At 43.9% G+C, this 20964-nt stretch overlaps 1 protein-coding gene across 2 annotated transcripts in view; it reads left to right on the top strand.

Moving 5' to 3' along the window:
- Nucleotides 1-19878, top strand: part of ABCB10 (ATP binding cassette subfamily B member 10) — a 34610-nt gene extending 14732 nt beyond the window's left edge. Inside the window, exons 4-13 of one of the 2 annotated variants that reach the window (XM_080822690.1) lie at nucleotides 869-1003; nucleotides 1783-1929; nucleotides 2872-3007; nucleotides 7006-7101; nucleotides 8191-8400; nucleotides 10482-10561; nucleotides 12310-12490; nucleotides 15077-15120; nucleotides 17496-17530; nucleotides 17999-19878. In XM_080822690.1, the coding sequence (XP_080678816.1) occupies nucleotides 869-1003; nucleotides 1783-1929; nucleotides 2872-3007; nucleotides 7006-7101; nucleotides 8191-8400; nucleotides 10482-10561; nucleotides 12310-12490; nucleotides 15077-15120; nucleotides 17496-17530; nucleotides 17999-18230 (1296 nt within the window). In that variant the 3' untranslated portion in view covers nucleotides 18231-19878. The remainder of the gene's footprint in view (nucleotides 1-868; nucleotides 1004-1782; nucleotides 1930-2871; nucleotides 3008-7005; nucleotides 7102-8190; nucleotides 8401-10481; nucleotides 10562-12309; nucleotides 12491-15076; nucleotides 15121-17495; nucleotides 17531-17998) is intronic. The other variant, XM_080822689.1, reaches the window with a different exon arrangement.
- The last annotated feature ends 1086 nt before the right edge of the window (nucleotides 19879-20964 follow it).

The raw sequence follows: 20964 nt of genomic DNA, 5'->3' as shown, positions 1-20964 counted from the left end.
CGAAGGCAGACGGCTAAAGACTGAGCCACCCAGGCACCCCTTTTCCTCAGCTTTTTAACAAAGACTTATGCTGATTATACTATTTTCCATGCAAATGAGATTTGGCAGATTTTAACAATTTGTTGAAAAGATGCTAGTGCCATTTAAAATCTAGTCACCAAATTGCAGGGTTGATAGGACCCACTGTGTTATTTCTATGGAAGTTGATTACTTCCTCCCTGAGCATCTCCAACTGTTAGAAACTCCTCCTGTCGAGTCCACATCCATCCTGCTGAGACGTCGTTCCTCTGAGCCGTGGAAACAGCTCCAGCTCTCCCTGCACTTGTTAGCTGTAATCCCTGCGGGCAGTCCTCTTCCGTCTCTTATTCAGTGTGGGTTTTTGTGTGTCTTTGCCGTCTTGGTCATTTCAGTGAGGCATGTCGCTCGGTTGTTCAGTGCTTTTGAGGGGATCCAAGCTCAAATACAGAATTCCTGGTGAGGCCTGGTCAGCACGGAGCAGCGTGGGCCTCCTTCCTTGACTCCTGTCCTGCCTGCCCCTTCTCTGTGAACAGCATGGTCTACTGTGCAACAGCACTGTATTGGCAATGGTACAGCATTATGGGGTCAGATATTTCCATCCTTTCTTCAGCAGCTTTGTCTTCTTACCCCTGTGTGGCATGCTGCATTTTCATGGAGTTTTGGGAAGATTGAAGATGTCCGAAAAGTTCCACCCAAACAGGATGTACAATTTAGAGACAGCACCTTCAACCTTCAAACCTGCCTATTAATTTAAACACACACACACACACACACACACACTCTTACAGTAGGTCATGAGAATGTCTTGCTATTCTGTGTAATGAACACCTTTGGCTTTTGTTTTTGACAGTTTTTTGTCTCACCTAGTCTGGCCACTTTTGTTTTGAGTGTGGTGCCTCCAATATCCATCCTTGCTGTGATTTACGGACGTTATCTACGGAAACTAACCAAACTTACGCAGGATTCCCTGGCACAAGCCACTCAGGTAAAGGCTGCTCCCCTGTGTGGTCTCCACCAGAAGGAACTCAGAGTGGCGTACTAGGGGGCACGCTCTCGGCGATGTACTTAGGCTTTTCAAAAACCTACTTACTTTTCTTCAATTAGCCCTCAAGATCCTAGAAACGTAAATTACTCTGCCTTCTAAACTCTAGTACCACCCATACCTTGGAGTGGATCCCACGTGACTGAACAATGTATGAACTCCTTAGTTCTTTACCATTTGCTAGTTTTTCTAGGATGGAAAAGCTAATTATATTTTGAAAATAGTTTCTGCATGACACTCTGTCCTTTTAATTAATAAGCAAAGCCCTGCAACAGTATCCAATATTGTATTTTTTAAAAATTAAAAATAATTCACATTTTCATGTTACAAACACCGTGTGTGTTTGTAACTGAAAACCTGAAAATATAAAGAGGGAAAATAACACATACAACCCTGTCTCTCAGAATGAATGCTATTAACATTTTAGAGTCTATCCTTTTTATCTATCTTTTTTCTCAGCATTAAAATATATTTCAGTGTCTATTAGCCCTCCTGTTTGTCTGTCTACATATATATGGCGTTGGTATGTATAGATAAATATTTGTTTGCAAAAATAGGATTGCTCATATACTCTGCTTCGTAACCTGTTTTTGACTTAGTCGTGTATCCTAAACAGCTTTCTACTGATAGTGTCTTAAAAATGCGAGTCCTACTTTAACTTGCCTGTAGAAATCTTGAAATGTGACTTTCCTCTCCCTGAAATGTGTTTATTATTCTCCCAGCTAGCTGAGGAACGTATTGGAAATATAAGAACTGTTCGAGCTTTTGGGAAAGAAATGACTGAAATAGAGAAATACGCTGGCAAAATGGACCACGTGATGCAGTTAGCAAGGAAAGAAGCATTAGCTCGGGCTTTCTTCTTTGGAGCAGTAAGTAGATCATTTTGAAAAGAGTGCAAAGGGCGGACGTTATGACTGAAAGACAGTTTTATTCTGTGACTTCGTCATGGATAGAAAATAATTCTATTCCACTTCAAGACCAGGTGTGAGCCTTCATAAACTATTTCTGTGAAAGACAAGGAAAACCGCTACGTGTAACAAAAGGCAGTGAATGATGAGTGGCACTGATCCCGAACAGTGTGGGATCAGGCTTCCCGGTGTGGTCCAGACCACCTGCATCTGCTTCACCTGGGAATGGGCTGGACATGCAGATTCTTAGCTTCCCTCCAGACCTAGGAACCAGAGGCTCTGGGGCGGGGGCCGGCATCTGTTTGAGACAGGCCTGTGGGTCATTCTTATGCAGGCAGTTTGAGACCCACTGCGGAATAACCAGAGTCACCGTGAGGGGAAATCCATAGCGTGTTCAAATTGGGAAGAACTTCAGGTGATTCAGTAATGGTCACGATTTAGGGACACGGAGGAAGGAGAGGCCCAGATAAGGCAGCATTGACCAGAGACCACACACCTAACAACGTTCAAGGCAGATCAGACAGATGGGACTCTGTCTCTTATCCAGCTTTGCGTGGGGTGTCACATTAGAATATGTAAACACACATATTAGCTGTGTACTCGTCTCCTCCTTATGGAGGGAGTTCTTCATGGTGTTTTTTCCTTTGCAAACTGAACAGATTGAGTAAAACAGGAATCAGATGGGTGTCCTAGCTTCTAGGTTTTCATGTTGATGAGATTGTTTCCTTCAACACTGCAATATTTCAGAAATATTTTTTATTTGAAATTCAGATTAAAACATACTCTTTGGAAAAATCTTGTTGCGATAGTTAAATGCAAAAAGGAAATTATAAGCCATTTTAATCCTTGTAGACTTTTGGTCTCTGGTTCCCACTTGATGTCTCTGTTTTCTTCATTTGACAGACAGGGCTCTCCGGGAACCTGATCGTGCTTTCTGTCCTGTACAAAGGAGGGCTGCTGATGGGCAGTGCCCAGATGACCGTGGGTGAACTCTCATCCTTCCTACTGTATGCTTTCTGGGTTGGAGTGAGCATTGGAGGTATATAATCTAAATAGGTTTGGGAGTTATAGATTAAAAGTCAGGTTATTGTTTCTGAAATAAAAATTTAACTTTCCCATTACATCACCTCTCATCAGTTAACTTCCAACTGAAAAAACATTTCGTAGAACAGTAGTCCAACTTAACTTTGAAAGAGGGAAGATCAGTGTGATCCCATGTAGGTGGGCAGCTCCTTGGCAGGGAAACTGCGGATTTTTACAGGCCTCTTGCAGTTTACCGAGCTCAGGGTCACACTGGAGCCGTGTATTCCAACTCGAGGATTAAGACTGTGTGTTTGCTTTGGCCCTAGACGGTGGGAAGGAGAAAGGACCGTGCTGAGCAGGTGTGTCCACAAACCCACAGTCCTGTGGTAGTGGTAGTTTTGTATGAAGTTCGCCCTGTTCAAAATTGCTGAACAGTCAAAAAGCGTAAATTGGAAGGTGCACGAGACAGAGTTGCTTGCTTTTGTCAGGAATCTCTGAGTCCAGCTTTGGTTGTCCATTCCCGGCTCAAGGGAAGCAGGGTCCACAGAGGCAAATCTGTGTGAAGTCTGCGAGGTTTTCTTTTCTGTACTTCTCCGGCAGGCCCAGCCAACAAGGAGCAAGTGATTTCCTGCTTTTTGTTTCCTGTCTGTGAAGGCTGAGACGGAAAGGTTAGATAAATAGCTTGAGGTCTGGTCATCGGAAGTCTGGTATCCCACAGTGTCACCTCAACCTGAGATTTTTATTGTCAGGGCTTAAAGGCAGAGGCCTTTCCTTAGACATCTGCAGGCAAGTGACGATATTTTCTGGACTGAGATTTCCGGAGATCCCTGAGAATAGCATTTCAGTTCTGCTGGCTGCTCTCGAAGAAGAACCTGATTAGGACGGTGCAGGGTGCTGAGTGGCTTGGGGTGGTGAGAGGGTCAGCTCGGGAGGACCTGCTGAGGTGGTGTGGCTCTTCTCTCCACCCCTGGGTTGAGCTTGCTGGGCTGGAGGGTCTCACTCCTGGGAGGGGACGTTCTTTCGGGCCTTCTGGCCTGCCTCGGAGTGGATCGACCCACCACCACGTCCCCTCCCTGTGGCCCTCAGCTTAATGTTTTCTGCCACGAGCTGACTTGATCTTTCTAAGTCCCTCTGCTCCCCCCACCCTCTTTTCTCCAAACTACGTGGCCTGATAGAAACCACGTCTGTTGTGGTGTGTTCACTGCCTTACTTTTTGTCCTGACAAGTTCACAGCTGTGTCTTGCACAGAAGTAGGTTGGACACACGGTTTCCGTCTGCCAGGAGTTGGTTATCTCCCCCGTAGTAGAAGGTGCTGCTGAGGTTTTGTGCTCGAGGTTTAGGGGTGACTTGCTTTCGGAGCCGCAGGCCAGCCCACATCTGTGGTTGCCATCTTGCACAACACCTGCCGTGTGCTGGTGGAGCGGGTAAAGTTACGGGTCCGTGGTATTTTGTACATTCATAGCACTGTGCAACCCCCACCTCACCTTAGCTCCCAAATATATTTGTCATCTCAAAAGAAAACCCCACACTCCTTAAGCAGTCTGTTTGCACATCCCTCCCTCCCTCAATCTCTAGCAACCACAGTTTGCTTTGGGTCTCCATGTGTTTGCTTTAGTTCATATAAATGGAATCACATACTATGTGGCCTTGTACGTTTGGCATCTGTCACGGAGCAGAATGTTTTCAGAGTTCACCCACATTGTAGCATGGCTTGGTGCTTCATTACTTTCCGTGACCCTAACACTCCATTGTGTGGAGAGACCACAAACTGTTTATCCAGGGCCATTTTGTTTTGTTGTTTTTAGTTTTCAGAGTCTAAACTCTACTGTGTTGAACTACCCTCAACTCCTTCCTTCCCTTCTTTTTTGCATTAGTAGAATTTTTTTTTAGAGGAATGTTAGGTTCACAAAAAGATTGAGGGAAAAGTAGGGAGAGTTCCCCTATCTCCCCTGCTTCTACATGAGCACAGCCTCGCTCACGATCAACATTCCCCTCCCCCAGAGTGTTACATTTGTTATAATTGACAAACCAACACTGACACGTCATTATCACCCAAAGTCCACGGTTTATATTATGTTCACTGGTGTTGTATATGGGTCTGGACATGTATCTATCATCACAGCATCATACAGAATACTTTCACTGCCCTAAAAATCCTCTTCCTCCCATCCCCTGACCCTTCACAACGGATCTCTTTACTGTCTCCGTAGTTTTGCCTTTTCCACAATGTCACATAGTTCAGATTGGCATCTTTCATTAGTACAATGCACCGAGCGTTCCCCCATGCCAATTTCAGGGCTCAAAAGCTCATTTCTTTTTAGCAATGACTAATATTTCATTGTCTCATGGACCACAGTATATCTGTCCATCCACATATTGAAGGGCATCTTGGTTACGTCCGAGTTTTGGCAGTTGTAAGTACAGATGCTATAAATATCCATGGGCAGATTTTCATGTGGACGTAAGTTTTCACCTTCTCTGGGTAAACACAGAGGAGTGAGGTTGCTGGATCAGACGGCAGGAGTATGTCTACTGTAAGAAACTGCCAAACCGCCTTCCAAAGTGGCTGTCCCGTGTTGTGTTCCCGCCAGCAGTGAGTGAGGGTTCCTGATGCTCCACATACATCCTCACCACGTTGGCAGCTTGGGTTTTCGTCATGCTATTAGGTGTGCGGAGTGTCTCCCTGTTGTTTTATTTGCATTTCCTTGATGACATATGATGTGGAATATCTTTATGTTTACATACGCTTTTTTATTATCTGTATTTCTTCTTTAGTGAGGTCTTTGGGTTCAGGTCTTCTGCCCATTTTTTAACTGGGTGGTTTTCTTATTGTTGAGTTTTAAGAGTTCTTATATTGTGGATATCTATCCTTTAGCAGGTACGTCTTAGACAAATATTTTCTCCCACTCTGTGGCTTGTCTTCTCATTTTCTTGGGAGAGCTCAAGTTTTTGCTTTTCATGAAGTCTAATTTATCAGTTTTTCTTTCATTGATCATGTGTTGGTGTGGTATCTACAAAGTCATCACCAAATCCATGGTCATTCAGGATTTCTCCTATCTTATCTTCTAAGAGTTTTATAGTTTTGTTTTTTTACATTTAAGTCTATGGTCCACTTTGAGTAATTTTTGTGAAGGGTGTGAGGTCTGTGTCTAGATTCTTTTTTTTTTTTTTTTTGCATGTGAATTTCCAGTAGTTCCAGCACCATTTGTTAAAGATTGTCCTTTCTTTATTGAACTACCTTTGCTCACTTGTCAATTAGTTGACTCTGTTTATCTGGATCTATTTATGCCCAGTGCATTTTTAATTTAACCTAAAGAATTTAATCCACTGTATTTTGCACAAATTTCCACAAATGTATGCACAAAAGTACCTTAGGAAGAATATTTGAATAGCATTTTTGCAGCATCCTTATTGAGGGAAAGTGTTGCAAGTGTACATTCTTGCTGTTTACATGGCTTAGTGTACTTGGAGTTTGTTTGCTTTAAGTCGTAACTAATTCATAGTTCAAAGGTGACCTTAAAGAGATCATTGGAATATTTAACTTTTCCAAATTCTTTTTCAGTTTTTAGCCTAGTAAAAGTTCTATTTGTTGAGTGACTGAAAAGGGGGGTTTGATTTTGTGGATAGGAATTTAAAATGAATATTTAGATGTTTTATATTCCTTTTAAGTAAGTGTTATATTTTATTTACATTGTATGTTTTTCAACTAGGTGGATTTTCTCTGTGACATTGTGATTTTAATTCAGTGGTTGATTACTATGGCTATCTGTATTTGTGAATTCCCAATTAAACAGTTTATCTTTATTAGAAATCAATGAAATTAGAGGAGAAGCTGAGGGCAAACCAAGGGTATGACACAGGGAATTTGAATATGGTAGTTGCCTCAAATCCTTTTTTGAAAGTTAACAGATTTTATATTAAAAGCAACTTATTGTTACTATTTGCAAAGGGCTGGGGGTAGCAGATGGCCATTTCCTGGCATTGGTGATGGATATGTTTGCTTCTTGTCCTCAGGTCTGAGCTCTTTCTACTCGGAGCTGATGAAAGGGCTGGGTGCCGGGGGACGCCTCTGGGAGCTTCTTGAGAGAGAGCCTGAGCAGCCTTTTAATGGTGGGTCTCCCATGAGTTTGTTCTTTGCTGGGATTAAACGAATGTGGCTTTGGACACTTAGACCACCGCCCTGCTGTGCCTGCAGAGGATGAGCATGGGAAGGATGTCCTCCCTGCCACACAGCAGAGAAGGGTGATCAGAGGGGCAGGCAGTGAGAAAGGAAGGAAGTCGGCGGGTACCGCAGCTGGGCAGAGGATGGCCCTGGAAGCGTGGGGGCTGACCGCGTGGTGTGCCGTCCCTGCAGGTGATTCATTACCACCAATAGCAGGAAGGAAGCGAGTACCACCCAGGGTTGCAAATAGGAAAGGCCCTGGCCGGTCCAGCAGACTGATCTTCTATAGTGATTCTGATGTTTGGGCAGTGGGGAGGATCGGGGGAAAGGAAGACAGACCACACATATAAAAGCCTCTGAATTTCTTGGCTTTGGGTAGTGGGCTAGGGGATGCTGGTGTTAATTGGCTAGAGCAATCTCCTTTATCAGCTGCTTTCCTGGAAGCTCGTTCTGGGGGAGCTGTGTGGCCCGGAGCAGTAACCGTTCCTCATCACTGACTCCCAGGACATTGTCGCTTAGCCCCAGATCATGAGTTGAAATCCCAGTATTCTCCAGTGTGACGGGCTGGAGGAAATAAATGCAGCTGAAAGGGACTGAGCAGCTTTTCCCAAGTCATTAGCAAGGTAGTACCAGGCTCTGCAGCTGTTGTGCAAGGCCTACCCATTTACCGTCCCTGTCTTGAATATTTATTTAGAGTAGATAAGATGAACTCTGGACCTGCGGAGCTCCAGAGGCATAGAGGAAAGGCAATGGGCTTTGAAACCCGACTCTCCCCAGGTGAAAGCTAGCTCCACCTCCAGTCAGCTTGGGCAGGTGCTTGTCTCGGAGAGGCAGTGTCCTGTCACCTGTGCCGCTCAAGGCTGTGAGAATCAGACGAGCGCATGCGCATCGTGCCTCGTACGGAGTGGGTGCCGAGCAGGGTCAAGGCCTCCTCCTGCCGCCGGCGCCGTCTGTGTACGGTCCGACCGGTGGGAGGACGGAGATCTGCTGCCGGTTTGATCTTCCTGTGAAGTGACTCGCATTCCGTCCCGTTGCAGAAGGGGTCGTTTTAAACCAGGAGAGCTTCCAGGGCACTTTGGAGTTTAGGAATGTGCACTTCACCTATCCAGCTCGCCCGGAGGTGCCCATATTCCAGGATTTCAGCCTCTCTATCCCATCAGCATCGGTCACGGCGCTAGTTGGCCCAAGTGGTTCTGGCAAATCAACAGTGGTGTCCCTTCTGCTGAGGTTGTATGACCCCGTTTCTGGTGAGTGCCTCGTCCCGTGCTAGGTGGCAGGACCCTCCAGAGCCCTTGAACTCCCGTGTTCTGGGGGAGGACGAAATCATGCAAAGACCTGTAGCGTGAGGGTTGTGAAATCCCAGAGGACTGGTTCCCAGGAAAGAAGCCCCTTACATAAAGGTGTCCCTTTTTTTTTTTTTTTTTTAAAGATTTTATTTATTTGACAGACAGAGACCACAAGTAGGCAGAGAGGCAGGCAGAGAGAGCGGGGAAGCAGGCTCCTTGCTGAGCAGAGAGACCGATGCGGGGCTCGATCCCAGGACCCTGAGATCATGACCTGAGCTGAAGGCAGAGGCTCAACCCACTGAGCCACCCAGGTGCCCCAAAGGTGTCCCTTTTAAGAAGACATGAAAGGCCTGGCAGGCAGTGTGTATGGTTCATGTCTGACCTCCTCAAGTCCCGAGTGACTTCCTGAATTCTACCTCCTCGTCTCCCATGCCGGTGTCCCCTTCTGATGCCCCCTCTCCTGGGAGACGATGGGCAAGGCTGCTCCACAGCTCCAACAAGGTGCCCCACATGGGCCTGAGCAGCACCGTGGAGTAAGTACCACTCTGTGCCAGCCGTTCAGCTTGTAGAGCTTCTCTGGAAGCCTTCAGGGTGCATCTGCCCGTGAACTGCCCTGTGGCTAGCATGCCGACGGGTGACTTGGCAGCCGGGGGTCCCTTCTGTGTGACTGCCTTACGGAAACTATTTTGAGGTAGTATGGGTTTTCTTAATGGATTCTTCTTATTCTGGTTTTTATTTTTAACTGGATTATATCTGTTAGAGCAAAGAACATGTTCTTTTATTTCTTTATATCCTTTGTTAATTAAGATGTAATTGACGTATAACATATTAGTTCCAGGTGTGCAGCTTGATTCAATGAGTGTATATTGTGAAATGTCTAACATCCCTCACTGCACATAAAGTTTGTATCCTTCTTCGTATCTGAGCCTGGAGTAGATAGTCCATATTAGTGGGTTTGATTTTGGGCTGAGAAGACAGTGATGTTTCTCAACAAGAAGACAACTCTTAGTAAAAATCACATCACTCGTTTAAAATTCATCTGTCTTACGATCTTTGTATCTGTGCCGTTTGGTTAAGACCATGGTCATGTGCCAGATAACTACTCAACTTGCAGATCCTGACCCACGGAATCACCAACTGTGTTAAAATAGGTATTAACTATACTGTTGCCTCTGGAATCCCTGTTTTGATTCACTCTCCTTGCTATAAAATTCTGAACTTAGAAAAATCCTAGTCGGGTGAATGCAAACAAGTCAGAATATGAAGCCTCTAGTTTCTTTATCATGGTGAACAAGTCAAGGAGAGGAGAAACTACATGTAAATTCCAGCCTTGCGTAGTCTATAGAACACTTGTACTATTTAAGTCAAAGACCTCAGGTTTTTGCTAGTTTATGAAAGCTTACAGCTGACTTGTGTGATTCCACACCACAGAGAAAGAGTGTGTCTTAGTCACCATCATCGCCGTCCCCAAGCATTGTTGAGTTCCCTCCATGGTGTAGAATTAATTCTGTTAGCTAGGGTCACAGAACCACATCTGATTATTGAAAAGTTCTGCTCTGATATCAGATATGTGGTTGTGGATAATGATTCTCCTCTGACCTTATTTATGCAGGCAGGGCTATTTTAAGGAGTAATAAAAGAGCTAAAAAAAAAATCACTGCCAGGGTTGAATTTCCAGGACACCTCTCCAAAACGTCACCACAGAACTTCAAGGTGGTTGCTGATGCTGACGTGGTCAGGAAGCTCCAGAGTTAGAATCCTCTGGGGGAGCCCTGAGTCAGTCCAGGAAGGAAGTCAATCACTGCAACGAAGTGAGTTGGATGGATGAACTAGCAGGTGGGCTAGTCAGCTAACCACTGCAGGGAGACAGTAGACAGGGAAATTCCATGAAATATGTTGATTTTAGATTCTGTTTGGAGATTTTGAACATACTTTTCATCTTTAAAAGAACTGAATGTGGAATTTTTCCACCAGATCCTTTCAGTGTTTACATTAGTCGTTGGCCCCATGACATTCCATGACTTTCCTCTCCTCTCTACAAGGAACTATCCGTCTCGATGGCCATGATATCCGTCAGCTAAATCCAGTCTGGCTGAGATCCAAGATTGGGACAGTGAGTCAGGTAAGAAGAGAGGTTCTTATTTTTGTTACACTGTCTTTTAAGTTTGCTTTTATTATTTATTTTTTCTTTAGACTTGAACCTCTCAAAAGAGAAGGAGGAATGGAAGTTCTCCAGATATGCTAAACTAATCTGCCCTGGCATGTTTTTTAGGTTTGTAAATAGTGCTGTATCCTGACCACCTTAAAGACTTGAACATGTTGAAACCAACTTTTTATCCAAAGCCAGGGACTAGTGTAGCCTTGTAATGCAGGTGGTTCAGAGAGGATGGGCGGAAGTGATAGAACTTTCTAACTTTTACGGACTCTTCCCCAATTCCTATTCTCGTCACTGGCAGTGTCTGCTGTTTTACATAATAGGTTTCAGGGATAAGCAAGCAACGATGATGGCGAGAGCCAGGGTCTCCTTGCAGAGAGGTTGCTGGTTTCAAGGCAGAATGTCCATGTAATATGGTCACTTTAATGAGGCTGTTTTCATGAGACCATCTGGTGCAGGGAAGTTTTGACACAGCTGCTGATACTTTATTATCAGGCTGTGTGCATCACAGACAGACCTGAGGCTTCCCTCATTTCCGAGCCTCTCCCTCTAATGAACTTCCCCTCACCCCACTCCACCGGCTGAGGAGCAGGACGGACAGTGATGGGGGTGGCTTGGCAGTATAAGGATAGCAGCAGGGCGTATTGTTTAGGGATGGAGAAAAGAAGCTGGAGGCTTATTTGCTGTTTTAGGACCATTCCACAGGGTTCTGTTAAAATGTCGTGTTCCCACCTGGTTTGTGTATATTTCAAAAAGTAACAATTAGAGATGGGGATTCCCCCTCGATCCTTAGTGGGAAGCCCGCAGCTGGAAAATACAGATAGAGCCGGTGTCTTCCATACCTGACAATTCCCAAGGGCAGGAGCTTACACTTATGAAGTATCTGCTGGCTGCCGGGCACCTGTCTTGGGATCTCATTTCCTGCAGTATCTCGGTGAAATCAATCCTGTTCATGGAAGAACATGAAATTTTTAGAAGTCAGCTGGGCAGATTTATGGAGAATGAGGAAGTAGAATCAAGGTCGTATGCAGTTGGGCTCCTGGCTGGCCCAGTGGTTGGCGTCTGACTCTTGGTTCCAGCTCCAGTATTGGGATTGAGCCCGTTGGGCTCCGTGCTCAGTGTGGAGTCTGCCTATCCCTCTCCCTGTCCCTCTGCTCCTTGCTCCCTGCACCACTCATGTGCATGTGCACGTGTGCACACTCTCTTGCTCTCTCTGTCTCATAAATAAATAAAAAATCTTTAAACAAAGAGTGTAAAGTTGACACTTGAACAACATGGGTTTGAACTACATGGGACCCCATATGCATGGTTTTTTTATAGTACAGTACCATAAATGTATTTTCTCTTCCTTAGGATTTCTTAATAATGTCTCTTTTCTCTAGCTTACTTTATTGCAGGAATACCATATAGAATATGTATATAACACACAAGATATGTGTTAATCCACTGTTTATGTTATCAGTAAGGCTTCCGGTCAACAGTAGGCTCTTAGTGGTTAAGTTTTGGGGGAGTTCAAAAGTTATACTCAGATTTTCGACAGCATGGGGGTCAGCACCCCTACCATTTGTGTTATTCAGCAGCCGACTGTGTATTCCTTGAGAGCAATTTGATAGTTTTTCGAGGTAAGGACTGTATTAAGCTTCACTGCATTTCCTAGATATGTTTGAAGTCTGTTTTGAAATTTGCAGCAAATATGCTTTGTTTCCAATTTGCAGGAACCAATTTTGTTTTCTTGCTCTATTGCTGAGAACATTGCTTACGGTGCAGACGACCCCTCCTCAGTGACGGCCGAGCAGATAGAGAGAGTGGCTGATGTAGCTAACGCAGGTGCTTTCATCCGAGACTTCCCCCAGGGATTCAACACTGTGGTCGGAGAAAAGGGCGTTCTCCTTTCAGGTGCCTTTTTGTTACTGTTTGGCCCCCAAAACTCTCTGCTCCAGAGAACTCTGCAGCATTTCATACAGCACTATTAATTTCTAATTAAGCTTTTGTCCTTAGAGTTTATGAGATTAGCTTTTCTACTTTTTTTTTTAAGATATTTATTTATTTGACTGACAGATCACAAGTAGTCAGAGAGGCAGGCAGAGAGAGAGGAGGAAGCAGGCTCCCCGCCGAGCAGAGAGCACGATGTGGGGCTCGATCCCAGGACCCTGAGATCATGACCTGAGCCAAAGGCAGAGGATTTAACCCACTGAGCCACCCAGGCGCTTCTATCTTTTCTACTTTCTAAAATCTCTTTTGTATGTGGACAGCTCCCCAGTTTCCTTCACTTTCCACCTCAAAGGCATTCCCAAATTCCCACGGAGTGTCTCATACTCCAGAAGTATGAGATGAGATTTTTCTCTCATCTGAGGGAAAAAACGTCCTTTCAACTTGAGATCCTTGAAAATGGCCGAAATTAAGAGAGGTACAGGTGACAGGCTGATGTGTTCAGGGGGGCAGGGGCTGTGAGCCGGAGCAGAACTGAAACCGAAGAGCTCTCTGTTCCCCATGTTGTGCTTTCATGTTAAACCAGGGGTCCCCAGACTCTCCTGTAAAGCACCAGAGAATAAATATTTGAGATTTTATGAGCCACAGGTGGTTTCTGTTACATGTCCTTTGTTGATTTTTTTTTAAACAACCCTTTAAGAATGCGGAAACCACTCTTAGCTTGAGGGCCACGTACAAACAGGTAGTGGTCGGGATCTGGCCCTTGGCGCAGTGGGCCACGCCCTGTGCTGGACGCAGACAGGACTCATGGCTGAGGCTCAGTCGCTCTTCCCTCGGATGTTAGAGCACATTGCAGTGCAGTGCATTTTGGGTACCATATTTTCAGGAGGGAAAGAAAAAAACTTGTATTCTGTTTGCTTTAGAATACAGAAGTAGGACCAATGAGCAGACTTAAAGGGAAAGAAATCGGGGGGTAAGCACAGATAATTTCTTCGTTACAATTATTGCCACGTGCTCCCTTCCATGCGATGAGCTCTCTGTCACTGGAGTATCTGAGCAGAGGACAGATGCCTCCGTGTCAGATGAAGGTGGCCGAGTTGGACTAGAGCAGTAGTCCTTTCCAACTCAAAACTTTTTGTTTCAGGTTAGACCACAGAAAATTTAATACAGGCATGTTTTTATTGTGTATGATTTTTTAAACAATAGGCAGTGGATGAAGAAAGGTTTTGGATAGATTTGCAAGGTCGCAGCAGTAGAATCACACATTGCTTTGTACAAATGAACTGCTCTGGCATCTCTCAAACACGTCCTTGGGTAGAAAACCAGTTTCAGCTGCTTGTGGTGACATTATTGAGTATCAGGGGGTCGGGCCGAGAGCTACCTCACTTTGTCCAACAAGCACGTCACCTCCTCCCTTGGAACAGGTTCCTCACGGCCTTCCCTGTATCAGGATTCTCAAGCTCCCATTTCGGAGTGAAATAACCAAAGGTGTCAACCCATGGTCACTTTCTGGGTAGAAGAAAGGACATCTAGTGACAGATGCCCAGTGCACCAGTTGGCACTGAGGATTTCTCAGAGCTGACCCAAAACCCCCTGCTGACTGCTCAGCCAGCCCACCTCACAGCACTCCGACACCCTCGCCAACTTCAGAGGTTCCCCCAAAAAAGGGATTTCCCTGGTTCCCTTGTGAGCACGGGGCTGCCTATTTGAGGACAGCTTTCAGGAGCACCACACATTTCAGATGTAATTTGATTTCAGTTCATCATTTATGAGCTTCTTTTAGATGAAGTCATGTAGTGTCCAGCGGATTTTCATCCGATAAAATCAACCAGAAAGGACTGTTTTCATCACCAAAAATATAGTGAGTTTTCTAAAATGAAGTAAGTCAGGAGGAGTCCCGAGTACTATTTGTAAGTTACGGTTGTAACTTGAGGGTCCCGTTCCCTGGAGGAAAGGAGAGAGGGTGGTGTGAGGTGAAGATGAGGAGAGGAATTCTCAGAGATGTTCTAGTGCCTGCCTCTGTCCCGTCTGCATTTACCCACTCCTGTCCCCCAACCCCCAGTTTCTTCCCTTGCTTTTAGTAGAATTTGAGTTCTAAAAGGGTGGCTCAAAGGGGCTTACTCAGACCTTGACTCTGCCACTTACCAACGGTGACACCCGGGACTGGTTATTTTGTGCCCTTGGTTTTTCATCTGTGGAAAGGGAATAGTTACAGGATGTACTTCATAGGATTTTTTTTTAAGGCTGAGTGAGATAACATTGTAATGCTTTTAGCCTGGTACATAGGAACTCCTCAATAAATGTAAATGTTAGCTGTGATCATTGTTGTTATTACTTTTGAGGTGGATGAGGAGACAATATATTTTTTAAAATAGGTTTTTGTAATACTGTCTATCTCAGCTGTGACTAACCGGAAGAAGCTGCCTTCAAATTGCCACTTAGCTTATCAGAAAAACCTATTACCAAGAATTTTTGTTAAGTCTTTCAAGTTTAAAAAATATATATATTGTAAAAAAAATATATATATATATATATATATATTGTCATTGTCAGGTGGGCAGAAACAACGGATTGCGATTGCCCGTGCTCTGCTTAAGGTAAGCTTGAAGCCACTTGGCCAGAATTTTTTTATTATCATTTTTAATTAGGGACCTTATAATTTGTAATTTACTGTGCTTCTTCCTTTTGTTTCGGAGGGGGAGGGTAGGTATATGGTTGATAGTTCCCGTGACAGGTGAGTTGGGAGTTCCACTGAATATATGTTGTTCGAATTTAACAAGTATTTCTTGGGTGTTAGGGGCCCGGTACTGTGCTAGGGTTGTTGGAGGGAGAAAAGTTTAACACATGGACCTCTGTGAAGAAGTATGCGGTCTAACAAGCAAAACAGTGATTCTATAAAAATATCAAAAGAACACAAGTATGATTCTTTGTATAATCTATAGTCAATTGCTAAACTTAGTATAGACTGGAACACAAGACTCCCAAGAGGAGAGGAAGGCCATTTTAGCTGAAGACCCCAGCCGTTGTGGTTTTTAGGACATGATAGCCTTCTGCTTTGTTATATAACTACCCTCCTCAGATTTATAGGTGATGTTTAAAAAAAAAAGAAACAGCGTTACTGAAGCATACCATAAAACTCACCAGTTTTAAATGTACCCTTCAGTGATTTTTAGTTAGTGTACAGTTGCTCAACCATCACACAGTCCGATCTGAGAACATTTCTGTCACCCCAGATAGATCCCTGGTACCCACTTGCAATCTTTCCCCATTTCCACACCTAGTCCCAGGCTGCTGCCAATGTACTTTCCGTCTGTCCTGATTTGCCTTTCTGGACATCTCAGATAAATGCAGTCCGACAAGATGTGGCCTTTGCATCTTGCCTATTTTACTAGTATGATGTTTGTTTGTTTTCTCAAGGGGGGAGGGGCAGAGGGAGTGGGAGAGTGAGAATCTTAAGTAGGCTTCCCTCCCAGCGTGGAGCCTGACACAGGCCACGATCTCACGACCTTGGGATCATGACCTGAGCCGAAATCAAGAATTGGAGGCTTAACCGCCCAGTGAGTATCATGTGTTTGAGGTCTGTCCATGTCTGTCCTATATCTCCTGTTGTGGGGGCACAGCACGACTTGATTATCCATTCGCCAGTGGTGAACATTTGGATGGGTGAACATTTCCAGGCTGGGGCTGTTGTGAATAATGCTTCTGAGAGCAAGTAGCGTACAGGTGTCTGTGTGGACATCTGTTTTCATTTCTTGTCTAGGCACAGCTAGAATTTAATGTGTTCGAGACATCAGTTGACTCTTACATCTTCTCAGTCTTATGTGATGCTCCTAACTAAACTACAAGCAGGACCTTGAGCATCTAGACTCTGTCTCACTCACTTTAGATCCCGCCTCACACTGCTGGGTGACCGGCCAGCAGGGTAAAATGGCACCATAAACAACGTCCAGCCCAGTGACGCCCATGACAGCAGTTCAGCGTCGCCTCTAACTCTTCCATTTGTGGGCTTAACTCACACACCTAGGAGTCTGTGCTTTTCTTTCCCATAGCAGCTTTATTGTGATGTAACTTACATCCTATACAGTGTTCCTGTTTAAAGCGGGTTCAGTGGGTTTCAGTGTGTTCCGAGTTGTGCATCTGTCACCCTGATCGATGTTAGAACATCTAACGTGGAGAACATCTAACAAGAGACGCTCGATTCTTCACCAGTCACACCTGGCCTCCTCTCTTACTTCTCTGTTGACCTCAGCCCCAGGTGAACACTTTGCTACTCTGTCTCTGTAACATGCCTGTTCTGGACATTTCCTGCAGATGGAGTCCTGTACTGTGGGGCCCTTTGTGTCTGGCTTCTTTCTCTAGCAGAATGTTTTCAAGGTTCATCTATGCTGGATTGTGTATGAGTACTTCATTTCTTTTTATTACTGAGAGTGTGTGTGGGTTTTTTTTTTTAAAAGATTTTATTATTTATTTATCTATTTGACACAGAGAGAGAGATCACAAGGAGGCAGAGCAGCAGGCAGAGAGAGAGGGGGAAGCAGGCTTCCCGCTGAGCAGAGAGCCTGATGCGGGGCTCGATCCCAGGACCCTGAGATCATGACCCGAGCTGAAGGCAGAGGCTTAACCCACTCAGCCACCCAGGCGCCCTGAGTGTGTGTGTGTGTGTGTGTGTGTGTGTGTGTTTAAAGATTTTATTTATTTATTTGACAGACAGAGATCACAAGTAGGCAGAGAGGCAGGCAGAGAGAGAGAGGAGGAAGCAGGCTCCCTGCTGAGCAGAGACCTCCCCCCCGATGCGGGGCTCGATCCCAGGGCCCTGGGATCATGACCTGAGCTGAAGGCAGAGGCTTTAACCCACTGAGCCACCTAGGCGCCCCGAGAGTGTGTGTTTTTATAATAAAATTGTGTTCCCTTTCAGAAGAAAACAACATGAAAAACATATTAACAATTAAAAATAATGCTTTTCTTTTTTCAGAATCCCAAAATTCTTCTCCTCGATGAAGCAACCAGGTGAGCATATCTTAGTACTATGTGATTGTACAGTCCAATTCTTCCTGCACCCAAAACTTACTATTCTGTGCTTCTAAGTGTTACAGCTGAAAATGCTGTTTTTCCCCCTTCGATGTGAAAGTGACCGGGTCTGGCTGAATAGTGACACCTGGGAGGCAGTGGACAGGCCCAGTCAGGGTGGAAGGATCTAGTTTCAGATCAGTCATGTTTGTGATGAGCCCCGATCACGCTCAGCGGCAGCCGTACCCAGTGCTTTCTACTTCTGTGACAGGAGGTCTGTGGGAATCAAGGGTCCCAGGTTTCTTTGCTGTAGTAGTTTTGGAATATAAAAAGTAGATCGTAGAAGTATATGTAATTCTGATCACAGTGAAAATGTCTGGGGCAACTGCGTGAGTAACGGGTAGCTCTTGAGTGCGTAGTGTGCATGGACTGACGTCTTTGCTTTCTCACACGGTTTCTGGTTTGAAGTGCCCTGGATGCTGAAAATGAGCACCTTGTGCAAGAAGCTCTAGACCGGCTCATGGCGGGAAGAACAGTGTTAATCATTGCCCACCGTCTGTCCACCATTAAGAATGCCAACACGGTGGCTGTTCTCGACCAAGGGAAGATTACAGAATGCGGGAAGCACGAGGAACTGCTTGCAAAACCAGATGGGATATACCGAAAATTAATGAACAAACAGAGGCTTGTTCCAGCATAAAGGAGCAATGATCGATAACATGGACATGAGAGACTTAAGAGCAAAACATCGTTGCAGGAAAAAAACTTAGGGATGGTATCTAATCTGTAGATCATACTTCAGGTTATTTAAAATACGCCTATTTTTTCCAAGGTGGGGAAAATATTGTTTTGAGATGTACCTGTTCTCAATACTGTTTTATTCAGAGTTTTAATAATTATGACTTTCTAAATGTCTATAGCACTGAAATTATCTTCAGGTTTTTTACTTTCTTTTATCCTGGAATACTTTAATTAATATAACATGGCACCTCATTTTATTTTTTTTACCGACTCTTATAGATTGAAGCTATTGTCATATGATAACTTTTAAAAGGGGGGTGTAAGTAAAAAGCTTAAATTGTTTTAGGTGATTTGCCAATCAGTCTGTAATTCTCTTGGTAGTATTCTACCTGCATTGTGTCTGATTTTACTATAAGATGAAATCTTCCCTTTTTAAAATTCTGATAATCTCTTGAAGGGAACCTGAAATACAGACATACAGGAATAGTTAGTGTCACATGGTGAGAAGGGAACATCTACGTTCCCCATCTCCTGTATCTTCAGGGGTATGGGACCTTAGAAATGTGTGTTCCTCTGGGAGGAGACTGCGTTTCGATGTGTGTGGTTTTCAGCATTTTTAGCACATGAAAGCCTGATCAGTTTTAAAAAGGGAAGAGGCCCATCCTTTGAATATGGAAACTTCTATTTTTAATTAACAAAGTAACATTTGTTACTTTGGAAAGCGAGGCACGAACTACTAGGTATTATCAAGAGGTAAAAATGAATTTTTAATGCCCTTTTCATGCCTTTTATGTGAAGGCCTGTATTTTGAAAATTATCTTTTTCAAAAATTCATAATTCCTAGCCAAATTTTAGGTTTTATCAGTTAAATACTTTTGAAATTTCATTCAATGAGGCAAAAAACCTAAATAACTGTAATTTTCAACCTTAAAACATTTGAAGAAAGTTTAGTTCTTCCTATTCTATGGAATATCAAGAAACTTTCAGAACTTGTTACTCTTCTGAAAAAAGGACAATAACCCTTTTTATTTATGGCTATAGTTTTTTTTCCACTCAAACGCCTCAGAATTCTGAAAGCAATGCTGATAACTGTTAGATTTGCCATACTTCAAATCAGTGCATTAATTTGCTCTGCCTCAAGAAAAAGTGCTTTTTCTTACATTGATAATGCCAGAACCTAAGAAATAACTATGTTGATGTAATTAAAATGGAAGTTTGTCCGTGTCCTAAGTATTGATGAGTTCACTGATTATTTCATGATAAACGTGTCATATTATAATTCATTCTACATAAGGGAATTTATTATTGAATAAAATGAACTCAGTGAGTGAATGAACTCCATGTTCTTTGTATTAGGAAACAATACGTCTGTGACAATCATTTTAACAAGCTTTACTTGTATTCTTTATACAATTTGCTATTATGGTGTGGTTTTCAGAAAGCAGACAAAACAATTACAAGGCAGGATCTGAGGGAAATCTCTTTGTGCCATAGAAGTATTTACAAAATTGAATTTGATCATTATATTTTATTTTCTAATACAAGATGTTCAGTTGTGTCTTTAGGGAACATTTTTTATCCTGGATTAAAATTTATAGTGAACTTCATCTGTGTCTGTCACTTCTTCTAAAACATGATAAAGAAAAGTAAGTAGTAACTACAAGTTCTTTCCTTTCCTCCCTACCTGATTGTTAATGTCCTCATATTTACTTTTATTTTTTTAGTTTTTTTTGCTATTTACCAACTGCTAGAAGGTGGGGGAGGGACAGTAAATTAACCCCCAAACTGAGAAGGTACTTAGAGACTGGAGAACAAAGCAGGTGACTCTATCCAATTTTCACAGAGTTTTATTCAGGGTAACTTGCTGATGGGGGATTGGGTGGACGACGGCCAGGCAGCTGCACAGCTACTCTCCATAAAGTCCAGACCTTGGTCTACAGATTTTATAGAGCAAGGAGATGCATGGGTGGGAGGGCACTGTAGTGAGATCAAAGGGCTTGCATGCACCTAACTGAGAGCTAACTTGTAATTAGATAATTGTGGCGCCATCCATGCATCGGGAAGGGTAAAGACTCTTACCTCCAACAGATGCATGGGAGGCCAAAGCAAGCCTCCACACATCCCAGTCTTGGTGGGCATTTCTAAGGTATGTATATTAATCTTCAAGGGACCTGGAACACAGAGAGGTCATAGAGCAAACATGAACAAGATGGAGTCAGTATTGTTAGTACTCCTACATAAACACTCTGTTTAGTTGCTTCAGTGCAGCAACTAAACACCCCCTGCCCCCACCTTGGACAAGGGGTTGTGCTGTGGAGTTGATGACAGAATGATTATCTGCCCTCTAGGAGCTTCTAGTTTATTTAGAAGGAGAGATAAGGCAGATAAAAATTAATTACAAGGGGCACCTGGGTGGCTCAGTGGGTTAAGCCTCTGCCTTCAGCTCAGGTCATGATCTCAGGGTCCTGGGATCGAGCCCCACATCGGGCTCCTTGCTCAGCGGGGAGCCTGCTTCTCCCTCTATGCCTGCCTCTCTGCCTACTTGTGATCTCTCTCTGTGTGAAATAGACAAATAAAACCTTTAAAAAAATTAATTACAAGAAAATAGCTAAGTAGTACAGAGGTGTTGTTGCTAGCACTGTGGATGGTACCACTTTGTTTCCAGAGTGTACATGTTAACATGTTTGATACTT

Source organism: Martes martes (genome assembly GCF_963455335.1).
Source record: "Martes martes genome assembly, chromosome: 14".
In the NCBI taxonomy this organism is placed as follows: domain Eukaryota; kingdom Metazoa; phylum Chordata; class Mammalia; order Carnivora; family Mustelidae; genus Martes; species Martes martes.
Note: the sequence above shows the minus strand (reverse complement) of the source record. Positions and strands in the feature narration are given on the sequence as shown.